Source organism: Lynx rufus, unplaced genomic scaffold (assembly GCF_022079265.1).
Source record: "Lynx rufus isolate CCGP_SWC_20201006 ecotype Redwood Valley unplaced genomic scaffold, mLynRuf1.p SCAF_13, whole genome shotgun sequence".
In the NCBI taxonomy this organism is placed as follows: Eukaryota; Metazoa; Chordata; class Mammalia; order Carnivora; family Felidae; genus Lynx; species Lynx rufus.
Genome location: NW_025814827.1, coordinates 6,318,061 through 6,331,217, shown reverse-complemented (window position 1 = coordinate 6,331,217; position 13,157 = coordinate 6,318,061). Strand labels below are relative to the sequence as shown.

General features: G+C 40.6%; 1 protein-coding gene across 1 annotated transcript in view; it reads right to left on the bottom strand.

Moving 5' to 3' along the window:
• The window catches only part of UACA (uveal autoantigen with coiled-coil domains and ankyrin repeats), a 95,988-nt gene extending 83,993 nt beyond the window's left edge, over positions 1-11,995 (bottom strand). The window contains exon 1 of the mRNA XM_047074434.1: positions 11,912-11,995. Within this exon, the coding sequence (XP_046930390.1) occupies positions 11,912-11,995 (84 nt within the window). The remainder of the gene's footprint in view (positions 1-11,911) is intronic.
• Positions 11,996-13,157: the final 1,162 nt, after the last annotated feature.

The following is a 13,157-nucleotide window of genomic DNA, read 5'->3' as shown; positions in this document are numbered from 1 at the left end:
GTGTCTTTAGGTCTAAAGTGGGTCTCTTGTAAACAGCATACAGATGGGTCTTGATTTCTTATCCATTCTGTTACCCTACGTCTTTTGACTGGAGCATGGAGTCCATTGACGTTTAGAGTGAGTACTGAAAGATGAACTTACCGCCATTGTGATGCTTGTAGAGTTGGAGTTTCTGGTGGTGTTCTCTGGTCCTTTCTAATCTTTTGTTGCTTTTGGTATTTATTTATATATATATATATATATATATATATATATATATATATATATATATATTTTTTTTTTTTTTTTCATCTTTTGCCCCCTCAGAGAGTCCCCCTTAATATTTCTTGCAGGGCTAGTTTAGTGGTCACAAACTCCTTTAAAATATCAGTATTATATCATAGATAAGAAGATATCTTATCCTTAAGTGATGGATGCTACAGTATTTAAAGGTAAAGTATATAAAAAGGTAAAAGTATATAAAGGTAAAATTAAAGGTAAAATATATATGCAACTCTCAAGAGACTTAATGAAAAATGTGTGTATATATTACATATAGATAGAGCAAATACAGCAGAATTTTGACTCTTGAATCTAAGTAGTGAGCAAGTAGGTCCTAATCCACTGTACTATTTTATATTTCAAATTTTCATAATAAAAGTTGGAGAAAACTTTTATGAGCACAAATTAGATATGTGCTCAAAATCTGTGCTTATAAAGATTATTAGAATAGCAAATTAAACTTTCAAAAGTATTTTGCAAATAGCATCATCAGAATATTGAGCTATTCATCCAAACTGGTTATAAATCAAGCTCACTTCAAAACAATGCCAACTTGCCGGCCTGCAAGAAGACACAGGCGGTGTTCTAGCACACAATTACCTCTGGTCAGGGACTATGCCTCCCACACACTGCATCATGCCCTGGGGGACTCACTGGGGCTCGCTGAGGGCCAGCAAGCAAGGGCTCTTGTCTGTTGACTGTGACTTTAACAAGTCACAACTTCTCTGGGTCTCAGATAGCATGTCTCTAACAGTGCCCTCCTCTCTCTCCCTTACAGCACTGTAAGGATTTGGGCCCTCGGGGATTCCTGCCTACACTACGGCGGCAGCCTCATGAACCATCCACCCGCCTGCGAAGCTTGAGCCCCTACAATCCCTCCTAAACAGGCCTATCAAGTAATCCATCCGAAGCACAGTTGATCGTGTGATTCCCAAATTCTGAATACACGAGACAAAGTCCAACACTCTTAAAATATGGCGTATTTTAAGCCATTCTGAGATTTAGTCCCAACTTCCCCTCCTGCCTATCTCCTACTCAATCCCCCCACCTATTTATTACTCATTCTAGGAGCCACCAAAGCTAAACTGACAAACCAACTGCCCTCTTCCCCCACTCTTGACATTTTTCTGCTCCGTGCCTTTGCTATCTTGCTGTTGCCTTGGAGAGCAGTTTCTTCCTTTCCTGGATCGCATAAGCAACTGCTTAATGGGTACAGGGTTTCCTTCTGGGGTGACGAAAACGTTCTGGAACTAGACAGAGATGGCAGTTACACAACACTGGGAACACCCTATATGACACCGAGTTGTTCACTTTGTGACTGATTAACTTTGTGTTGTGTGACTCTCACCTCCAAGTTTCAAAAAGCAGCAGCAGCAGCAGCAGGCTCATCCTGCAGGAAAACACCTGCACCGACTCCTCAGCCCCAGACGGGATCCGCACGGAGACCGCAGAGACCCATTCCCCTGTCACAGCAGTTAGTACTTTGTAGCATGTGTTTAAAGAATTCCCCCACCCGACTTCCAGCCTCCTATCTTCCTCATCTTCTCATCCCTCAGAAACATTGTTTGTTTGGTTTTTTAATAAGTAAAACATAGAGACACCACTTATATCCTTAGGGGCAAGAGACTGGAGCAGATGGTCCTTTGAAGATCCAGATCTAAAAGTCCACAAGGGCATGTATTAATTGGAAAGGAAAAGATCAGGAAAGACTGCCGTTCAGCTGGTTATAAGGGTAAAAATGGAAAGACCTTTGGAGAGATTTTTCAGTTCGTAATAATAAGAACTAACATTTATTGAGTTCTTAACTTTAATTAACAATCCCACTTTCCAAATGAGGAAACAAATATATTCAAGTAACTCGTCCAAGGTCACAAAGGGGCAGCAAGATTCAAACCCAAGTGGGCAGACACACTGCCCTGCCTCCATACTGCCTCAGACAAGGTTTCAAGAGGTATGTATGAGTGGACATTCTTTGGCCCACAATTTGGCTTTTCTGAGGCTAAGAAAACACTCCCTTTTCCACATTTATCTACTTAGCCATTGCCATGAATGTCGATATTTCATAAAGTGCTTTTTTAAATATAAAATGTTAATTTGTCAAACCTTGACAACATAGCAATAAGGTCAGTATTAAAAACGTATCATCCTCCCCCGCCAAGAAAGTATATACCCTAGGGTACACACTTGTGTGCACACACCTCCAGCTAGTAAGCCCACAATTTTTAGTTCTACTGGATTCTCAGATCTTGCTTCACCAATTTGTCCTCCAAAATATTTAAAACCAAGAATGCTAGGATAATATGTTGGGCAAAGACACACACACACACACACACACACACACACACGCGCGCGCGCGCAAAAGCAAAAAGGGATAATATCACAAAATATGACAAAGTAGAATTCAAGACAAAAGTTGAATAGGACAAATTAAAGACTTTTATACCACTAGTTACACTCCACAGTGAATGTAAAAAAATCCAAGATTCTTAATGTATCAATTATCACAAAATTAAGTACAAAAACTAAAAGTGGCAATAAGCCTAGAAATATGTTCACACTCCCTAGCAATCAAAAACACAGATTAAAGCTGTAATTTTTTTCCGATCAGGTCGACAAATGGGTTTAAATGATAGTGCCCATTTTGGAAGGGTGTAGTGAATGCAACAATTTCTACACTGCTGGAAGGAACACAAATTGGTTTTGAGACTTAGCATAAAAGGCCTTCCTTCCCTCTAAACCTTCCTCTCTCTCATTTTCTTCGGTACATACATGGTTTAAGATTCAAATGCCATCACTTGGAAATTCTATCAGTTCACATGGTTAAAAACATGAGTTCCGGAGTCAGGTTACCTGATGTCCACTTATTAGCTATGACACCTTAGGCACGCAAATTACTTAATTTTGTCTGTAAAATGACAGCAATAGTACCCACTCCTTAGGGTTGCTGTCAGGATTAAGTAAACCAATGCAAAACACTTTAAACAATGCCGGGACATACACGCTCAGTACATATTGCCTATTGGCACTTGGATTTCTTATCAATAATTTCTTTTTACGTAATTGACTAGTATTTGCTAAGTATTCCTGGTGGGACATTGGTATCTGCTCAAATCATTTCAAATTACTTATAATTTTAAGTACAAAGCTTATCAGAATCAAAGATGATCCAAAAAATGATACATGTATCATCACTGTTATCAAGATAATTAAATTCTGATTGAATAATAAAGAGGCAATATGCAATCTTTAAAAAGAGCATGACCAGTGGCTTATGGCATAGTAAAAAGCATTGCGGGTGACTTATTTTATTCTTTATCTTCAACTGTATTTTGTTTTCTATACTGAACATGTATGACTCTTAGGGCACGGGGAGGGGAAGGTTTTTAAAACAATAGGCAGTTACTTATCTTGACTGTTTCAGTCATACACTTATTCTCCCTCCAGGGCACTTGCCAGGTCTGATTCGATTATACAGTTCATCCCATCTCATCCTTCACCACAGCTTTAGTAACTATCATGGCTCATCTTTTGCACATCACTTTGGAGACTATACCATTCTGAAATAAATTCACCAATGTTCTTAATAGTCAAGACTTCCGAGGCTAACAAAAATCCAACACACAAAACCGTTTTTGTGACTGTAAAAGGGTAATTCTTTTCTTGTCTTTTTGTGTTATATATTTAAGCCTAGAAGAGAAAAGCTATATAAAGCTTTTAATTATTTTACGATTCAGAATAAGGAGGCATCAAGTGTATATTATCCTGCCATTCTGTTTATAATTTCAGGAAGTGCATTTCAACCATCATTTTTTGGCAAATTTCCTACAGAAATCAATTTGATCGCTCTTATATAACTAAGCTCAAGCAGGTGGAAATGTTCGACAATTTATTATATGCCTTAGGTGTCAAGGCAAATGTTTGCATGATTGCTAACAGGACACTTAAGTCTTCTAATATGATAGAGATGAAACAGAGGAGTTGTAATGTTTAAGTTTAATATTCTTGGATGTAGATTTCTTTACCAAGTATGTTGCCGGCTATTAGCTCATTCTAAGCAGGAAAGAAAAGAAGGATAAACTTGTTAACTCCTACCCATACAATAATTTCTTCACATGAAATTTTACCAATTGAGAAATCTGTCTGAACAAGGACTTAAACTTGTCAAGGAACTCAAATTCTTTATTATTAAGAGAGAGAGAGAGAGAAAGATAGAGAGAGACAAACAGACAGCATGAGCAGGGGAGGAGCAGAGCAAGAGAGGGACACAGAATCCGAAGCAAGCTCCAGGCTCTGAGCTGTCAACACAGAGCCCGACGCGGGGCTCGAACTCACAAGCTGTGAGACCAGGGCCCGAGCCGAAGTCAGACTCTCAACGGATTGAGCCACCCAGGCGCCCAGGAATTCAAATTCTTAATTCAAGTTAACAAAAAAGAAAAGCTTTCCTTTATTCCCCTCTAGCTGCCACCCTCCAGCTCCTCACTCTGAAATTTTCATCCGTACCTCATCTGCGCCACCCTCTATGGTAACACCAAGGTTCCTTTCCACATCTGATGCTCCCTCAATGCACTATGGAATTTCACAGCTCTACACCACTGCGTTTGCTGTTCTTTGGCCTGGACAACCCTTCAAACTGTCTATCTGGCCCAGGCTCAAGCTTCACCTTTTCACCTCCTCCTCCTCCACCCTACACATCTGTGCACCCACAGCAATTTATATACACCTCTATCACTCCCTGGCTTTTAACATACTGTAGTATATGTCTGGCTCTTAAAACTTTTGAAGGCTGTGGCTAGATCTTTCTCATTACGGAATTTTTAGGACATACACAAAATACAATAGTATCACAAAAGTAAATACAACAGTATCATGAACCAGCCAACTACAACAATGAATTCATGACCAACCCTGTTTCAACTCTACCCCCTACTACTCACTTCTCCCATCCGCCCACTCACAGATTATTTGGAAACAAATCCCAGACTTCACATCGTTTCATCTGTAAACAATATACTTCTAAATGTTTCTCTGAAAGATAAAAACTCTTTGCAAACATAACCACATCGCTACCATTATCACATTTAAATCTTTTTAGGTAATGGTTCCACAATGCCATCACTTATCCCGGTGGTGTTTACATTGCCTCATTTTATTTTTATGATTAATCAGGGTCCAAATGAAGTCTATCATTGCAATTGGTTAATATGTCTCCTAAATCTCTTTTAATCTCCAGATTTCTCCATTTTTTTTTCTTATTATAATTTACTTTTGAAGAAACTAAGCCATTTGTTCTAAGAGTTTCCCATGATCACAATTACATTCACTGCATCCCCATGTTGCTCTATACCTGTATTTTCTGTTAAATGGAGGCTCTTTGGGCAAGACTATTCATAGGTAGTAATGAATATTTCTATCGGGAGAAATAGACAACAACCCATCTGGTTGTCTTTCCCTTTGAGACCTTAGTAGCCACTGATAATCACTGTCTGTGCTCTAGATCCATCAATTCAATAGGAGCTGGGAAACTGTGACATATACCAATTCCATCATCCCAACTTCATCTATTAGCTGGGATGAAAACACCTTGTATAAAAAAGAAACCTCCCTCATCAAATACTTGGTTGGCTTAAGGAAAAGTATCATACTTCATTCTTTGTCTTTATTTTCTGGTTCTTAAAAGAATACATCGGCTCCCTAACATCCTCCAAAAGTGACAAGTTTCTCTTTGTTTTGTAATCATTATTATGAATGCACAGATTTAAAGACTAGTACACTGCCACATTATCCTTATTGATGATGGAACTGTCCCAGCACTGGCCACATGGGAACCTCTTCAAGTTGGCTCCTGAGTCCGAACCTTTGATAGCCTCCTTGCTTTCTAGTGTGACAGAGGATTCCAGGCTCCACTTACGCATTTTCTGCTTCCAACTTGGAATTACCTATTTCTTCACAGAGGACTTAATTATAATTCACTCTTGAGCCTAACTTATGTGTTCCATCAACGTTTTCCAAACTAAATAGGGTCCAATTCCTGAACTAATAATTTTAAATTCGAAAAATGTGGATCGTGCACAATAAACAAAGATTTACAATCATTATTTCACTCTTATTAATAAGCAATTAAGGGGCGCCTGGGTGGCTCAGTTAAGTGCCTCTTAGTTTCCGCTCAGGTCATGATCTCACAGTTCAGGGGATCAACCCCTGCCCCCCACCCCGACCCCCACCCCATCAGGCTCTGAGCTGACAGTGCAGAGCCTACTTGGGATTCTCTCTCTCTCCCTTGCTGTCTGCCCCTCCCCACCCTCTCGCAAAACAAATAAATAAACTTTTAAAAAAAGAAGTAATTAAAATCCTTAACTACTCAGGTCCCTGAGTGGCTCAATCAGTTAGGCATCTGACTCTTGATTCTGGCTTAGGTCATGAGCTCACAGTTTGTGAGTTCGAGCCCCACATTGGGCTCAGCAAGGACAGTGCAGAGCCTGCTTGGGATTCTCTCTCTCCCTCTCTTATCCTCCCCCACTTGTCCTCTCTCTGTCTCAAAATAAATAAATAAACTTAAAAAAGAAATCCTTAACTACTCATCATTTAAGTTCTTGAATTCCCTGTGTACTAACTCAACTGTCTGCTTTAGTATTATAATAAAATTCAGCAATTCAAATAAGCATGATCACCTGGAGTTAAAATCAAAAGTATAAAAATAGGGCTTCTTTACTGTGATCTTCCTTCAAGAACCACAAGAAATGCAATGCAGGGATAACTCTAGGAAATTGTCTGAACAAAACTTTAATTAAGCTAAGCGTTTTTAATTAAAGGTTGGCATCCTGGGGGCGCCTGACTGGCTCAGTCATGAAGCATGCAACTCTTGATCTCAGGGTCGGGAGTTTGATCTCCAGTTGGGTGTGGAGATTACTTTAAAAAATAAAATAAAATCTTTAAAAGAAAACAACAAAAATAAAGGTTGGTATCCTAAATGAAACTGAGTAAACAATGCTCAATTAAGTATCATGAGTTTAAATGTAACAATTTGTGATCTTAATTCTTACTATTCACATTACCCAAAAATCATTGTTTTAATAATAATGTTAACATCTTTTCAAATGTACTACAAAACAGAAAACGCTTCTCAAAATCATAACTGAGGCAAAATTTAATCTTTTATACTTTCTAAACATCTCATACTTGTGTTCTTAGTGGGAATCAAAAGAATTTTTTGAAGATATTTTTCAGTTGCTGTATCTGTAACTCTAAATGTGTTTAGAAATACCAATATTTTTTCAGGTTACTGAGATATTAACAAGATGCTTTAGAACGTATTTGGTTGCTCATTCATAAAATTCATTGCCCCCAAATCAGAGTAGCCTAGAGAAACAGCAGAAAACTAACTGCAGAACCTCCCATCTCAGAGATAACTCACAATCAGCATTTACTCCACTACAAATGATAAGTATAAGTACAGTTTAAGTGGAACCCCCTTCCAAAATGTCTGTTAACAGTATTTGTTACTGTGACTGGTCTGGAAATACAGTCTCTTAATTTTAATTACTCAATTTTCCTAGTCTGAACTAGGTGAAAACGGAATAGTCTATTCTCACTGTACACATAATTGTATACATAATTGTACATATAATTGCATATGTAATTGACTAGATTTGAAATAGCATTTACAGTCATTCAATTATCCCTTTCAGAAATCTGAAGCTCCAATTTAGTGATTAAGATAAATGTCAACAACAAAAATAGTTTTATTTTATGATTAAAAGATGCAGCTATCTCCAGATTCATCTAGTATAGGACAAACTCTCAAACGTATTTTACCCACAATTTATAATTATGAACTACATTTATATATATATATATATATATATATATATATATATATAAACATAACCACTGTTGAGTGAACTCTAAACTCATTGGCATATTTATAACCAGGGTACTATTCAAAATATTTTAAGTGACTTTTTCTTTTTTAATAAATTTTTTTTTAACGTTTATATTTATTTTTGAGACAGAGAGAGACAGAGCATGAACGGGGGGGGGTCAGAGAGAGGGAGACACAGAATCTGAAACAGGCTCCAGGCTCTGAGCTGTCAGCACAGAGCCCGATGCGGGGCTCGAACTCACGGACCGCGAGATCATGACCTGAGCCGAAGTCGGCTGCCTAACCGACTGAGCCACCCAAGCGCCCCTTAAATGACTTTTTCTACATATGACTTAGCATGTTAAGCTAATAATCTGTATTTCACATACTATAAAATATTTACATACCTCAGTCTATTGTTAATGCATCTCTTTCAAATAAATAACCTTAAATAAATACAAGAAGAAAAAGATTTATGAAATACACATGTTAAGATTTTTCTTCCTCAAATCAAAGTTGTGCAGAGAACATTATGATGATTACCATGATAATTAAATGACTGCTTTAAGATTCAAATTAGGTAATCGTGGGGGTAAAAGGGAGGGGGGGAAGCAAGATATATATACATATACATATATATATATATACACATATACATACATATATATATATATATATATATATATATATATATGCCTTACACCAGATTATTCTATATGGATCAAACACTTATATGTTAAACATGACGCAAATTAAAAAACTAAAAGAAATTAGGTAGATTTTTTTTTTTTGCTTAATATTACAGAGTAAAAAGATGAAAATATAATGTAAACCTAAAAGTCACAAAAGGTTGATAAACTGAACTGCATAAAAATAACCACTTTCTGCATAGCAAAAGCCACCATAAACAAAGTCCTAAGATGAATAACCAACTAAGAAAAAATATTACTCCTACTAAAATGGCTAATTTCCATGACATAAAGTATGTACAAATGAATTTAAAAAATCAACAACCCAATAGAAAAATGCAAAGGATAAACTGTTCATGAAAAAGAGAAAAGATCTATTGGGGTTGGATTGGAATAGCATTGAATGTATGGGCCAATTGAAAGTTGATGTTCTTAAGATAATGAGTGTTCCAATCCAAAACATGGTTATTTATCTCCTTATTTAGGTCTTTAGTGATTTTCAATAAAATTTTGTGATTTAAAAAAGAAAGAAAGAAAGAAAGAAAGAAAGAAAGAAAGAAAGAAAGGAAGAAAGAAAGAAAAAAGGAAAGAAAGAAAGAAAACATGCAGCAGGCTCTTAAAAGCATGGAAAAAATAATTTCTCACACATTGGGTACATGACGTATGGAAGGAAATTTAACATTCTTCACTATTACAAATGCGCGTATCCTTTAACCCAGCAATTCTTTTAGAAACTGATCCTACACACACATGCACACACACACGCACATACACACATAAACTTGAAATATACACAGGTTTATTCATCATTGCATATTACAGCAAGGATCTGAATGGAGAAGCTCTGATTGGGCCTAATTATTTACAATTTAAAAAATGATATAGAATAAGTACAGTATGCTATCATTCCCATAAAGGGTGAATATTTATATTCATATTTGTTTGTATGTGCTACACTCTGAAGGAATATGCAATTAACTGGTAACACCAACAATATATACACATGTGACCAAATCTGCCTGACATTTGGGATTATGGTATAGATTGAAAGCAAAAGGAATCTATTTCTCCTGTACATTCATTTCATTCTATCTTGGTTTGGTGTTATTCATCATCACACTCATTTATTTTCATTTAAATATTTTACAAAATTTATTCTAATGTCTAACTTAAACAGAAATGCTCACTTTTTCTTTTTTATTATTTATTTATTTTGAGAGAGAGAGAGAGAGAGAGAGAGAGAGAGAGAGCGCGCGCATAAGCAGGGAAGGGGCAAAGAAAGGGAGAGAATCCCAAGCAGGCTCTGCGCTGTCAGCATGGAGCATGAAGTGGGGCTCAAACTCACGAACCATGATATCGGGACCTGAGTTGAAACCAAGAGCTGCATGCTTAACCGACTGAGCCACCTAGGCGCCCCAAAATGTTCACGTTTTCTAAGCAGGCAGATTCTGTCTTTTTTATACTATGTATTTCTCTTTATTTTTATGCTATTTTAAGAAAAAGAATGCTCAGTTTAGTAAATACTAAAGATTTAAGGTTGGAGAGATGCACTTCATGTTCCAAATGTATAAAATGCAAACTGGCAGGCTAATAGCAATAACAATTAAATACTCTGCATTTCTAGAGGAGAAAACAGGATAAAATTAAGGTATAGAAACCTCCCACTGGGATGTGGATCTGTAGCCAAACAAAATGGGAAAATATAGCAAATAAATATAGAAAAGCTTGTCTTTTACAAAGCTGAAAGGCAACCTGCACTACAAAAAAGTTTAATCTTTAACTACGGTGACCTCTGATATCACTAAATATTTGTCAATTATTATTTTAAAAAACAACGTGAAGCAAAGAAATCTCTTATGTGCTTATAAAACAAGTCCATGCTTTATTAAACTTCAAATCATCAAGTATCGTGCAATCTATAACTTTCCTTTTTTTTTTTTAACTGGATATTAAAGAGCCTAGTTTTGCCACAATGTCCTGTTAAGACCGAGTAAAATCATCCCAGAAGTAGGCGAAGAGAAAGCCACAATTCTGAATTAACTCCTAACCAGAAGCAGATTAAATAGTATTCTCATAAAAAGCACATAGAATCATTTAGTACAATTTGTGCCACATTACAAAGGCCCTTTTTAGTAACTCCAAGTGGGCAAACTGGGCAGTTTGGGCATCCCATCTCGTGTACGTTTCTGACTCTTCGCGACTTTTTAAAGCAACCTTTCATTTAATAACGCAGAATTTTGATGACACTGCCATTCTTCTGACTTGCCAAATTATCCAAATCCCAACATCTGCAGTCAGGCTGTTTCTCAAGATTTCTGATCTGCTGCCAATTAGAGAGAGGCCCTGAGTACTCGTGAGCGTGCACGCTGAGGCCGGGCTGCCGAGCGCCGCCCGCCTGTCCCCCCGCACGTCTGTCCCACAGGTGAAGCTCGGCCCCGCAGGACCACCACCTTCCCAGCGTCACCACCACTTCCAGGACCGCTCCCTACGATGCTTTGTCTGCATCTGCGCCCTAGTCCGTCCGCCTCACTCAGAAATTCAGCTTCCCCAGTGATACAGCGACGGCGGCCAGCACCCGACGTCCCCTGGGCCTCGGAGTCTCGGACCCGAGGAGGGTGCGGAGTGCGACGGGCCGGCACCCGGGCCGCTGCCCTGCCCACCCGGATCGTGGGGCGCTAGTCCCCCCCGTCCCGGCCCCCCGCGGGCCCGGCCCGACAGGACGCGCGTGGGGAACCGGGCCAGCCCCGGGCGAGGGGAGGGGCCGGGGTCGCCGGGGAAGAGGGGAGCCAGAAACCCGGGATGGAGGGAGGAGTGGGGCCGATTGAATCCCGGAGCGCCGGGGTTTCATCCAGGAGTTTCGGGGACCTGGGGGTGAGCGGCGGGGGCTGTGCCGTGGCGGCGACGGGGAGGGTCTCCAGGGTCTCCGCGCCGACGCCGAGCCCCGGCCCAAGGGAGGAGGAGTCCCCGGGACGACGGAGAGGGACGAGCTGAGAGGAGGCTGAGCAGGGCGGCGCGCGCTTCCGAGCAAAGGACCCCGCGGCTCGCGGGAGGGCAGCGCCGGCAGCCCTGGCAGCCCAGGACACGCACGGGCCATGGGACTCACCGCGCTGGCGGTGGCGACGGCGGCGCCGGACGACGCGGGTCCGGACGCCTCCTGCCTCCTCAGGCGGGACTTGAGACTCTTCATGGCCAAGTCTTCGCAGTCCGGCTCCCGGCGGCGCGGCGCGCCCGAGCCGCGCGCGAACCTTCAAGTGTGCGGGCTGCGAGCGCGCGGCGAGGCGACGGAGGCGGCGCCGGCAGTCCCGGCCCCACCTGCCACCTGGGGGGCCCCCCGGCTGCCCCCGGCTCCGGGCCTGCGGTGGGGCTCCCCTTCCGCAGCCAATCCTCCCGCGGCCCTGGCGGGGGTGGGGCCGGCTCCGGCCAATCGGAATCCGGGAAGGGGGCGGGACTTCCCTTTCAAACTTCTTAACACCCTTCCTCTCCCTGCTGGAAGAAAAGTTTAGAACTTCAGCCGCGGGACTGGCGGAGGTGAGCGGTGGCTACTTGGAAGGACGTGGGAAGCAGTCTCCAGGCCACTGGTGCCTGCCTACTTTAGTGGTCTCAGATCTAAAGAGAGCAGAGGGTCCAACCTAAGCCAGCTCGCGTATTGGCCGGATTCCCCGCCCCCCATCTCCTACCCATGTGCTTTTTCCCAAGTTAAGTTCCCTTTCTTTCGTCTGGTCCCAGGAAGAACCCACAGCTTTCAACTTCCCTGCCGTCGGCCGGTGTTTTACTACACAAATCCCAGTGCCTGGAAACAACCACACGCATCTAAACTCCGGAAACATACCACAGCCTCTAAGGAATAAGGTGCGGGCGCTACAGAAAAACATACAGTTAAGAACAGACTTTGAAAGACGTTACAGTAAATGTTAGATGGTCAGTGATTATTTGTTGAGGGAAGAACCTGCTGCTTTAGAGAGAAAGATGGAATGGCGGGGGAGAGAGAGTGGGAGAGCATCAATAAAATATAGTGGTAAAGACAGTGGTGAAAAAAGGAGAGACGAAATTTTTGAGAAAAAGAAATAAGTATACCTCTAACCCTTTGTGCTGTGCCAAGGAAAAAAGAGGAAACAAGGTCTAGTGCTTTCCATATAGTCACATTTTGCTACACTTTTTGCTTTCTCACTTCATCTTCCCTCTCTGCTGTAGTATTCCCTGCTTAGCCTACTGAATTAGTTTGTACTCCTCCAAAAAAGAAAACGAAAAAAGCTTGGATCTTCCAATGAGAATCCAGGCTTTCAGTAATACTATTTCAGGTAATAACTTATAAATTAATATGGATAGTAATATATTTCTTGGTTCTCAGC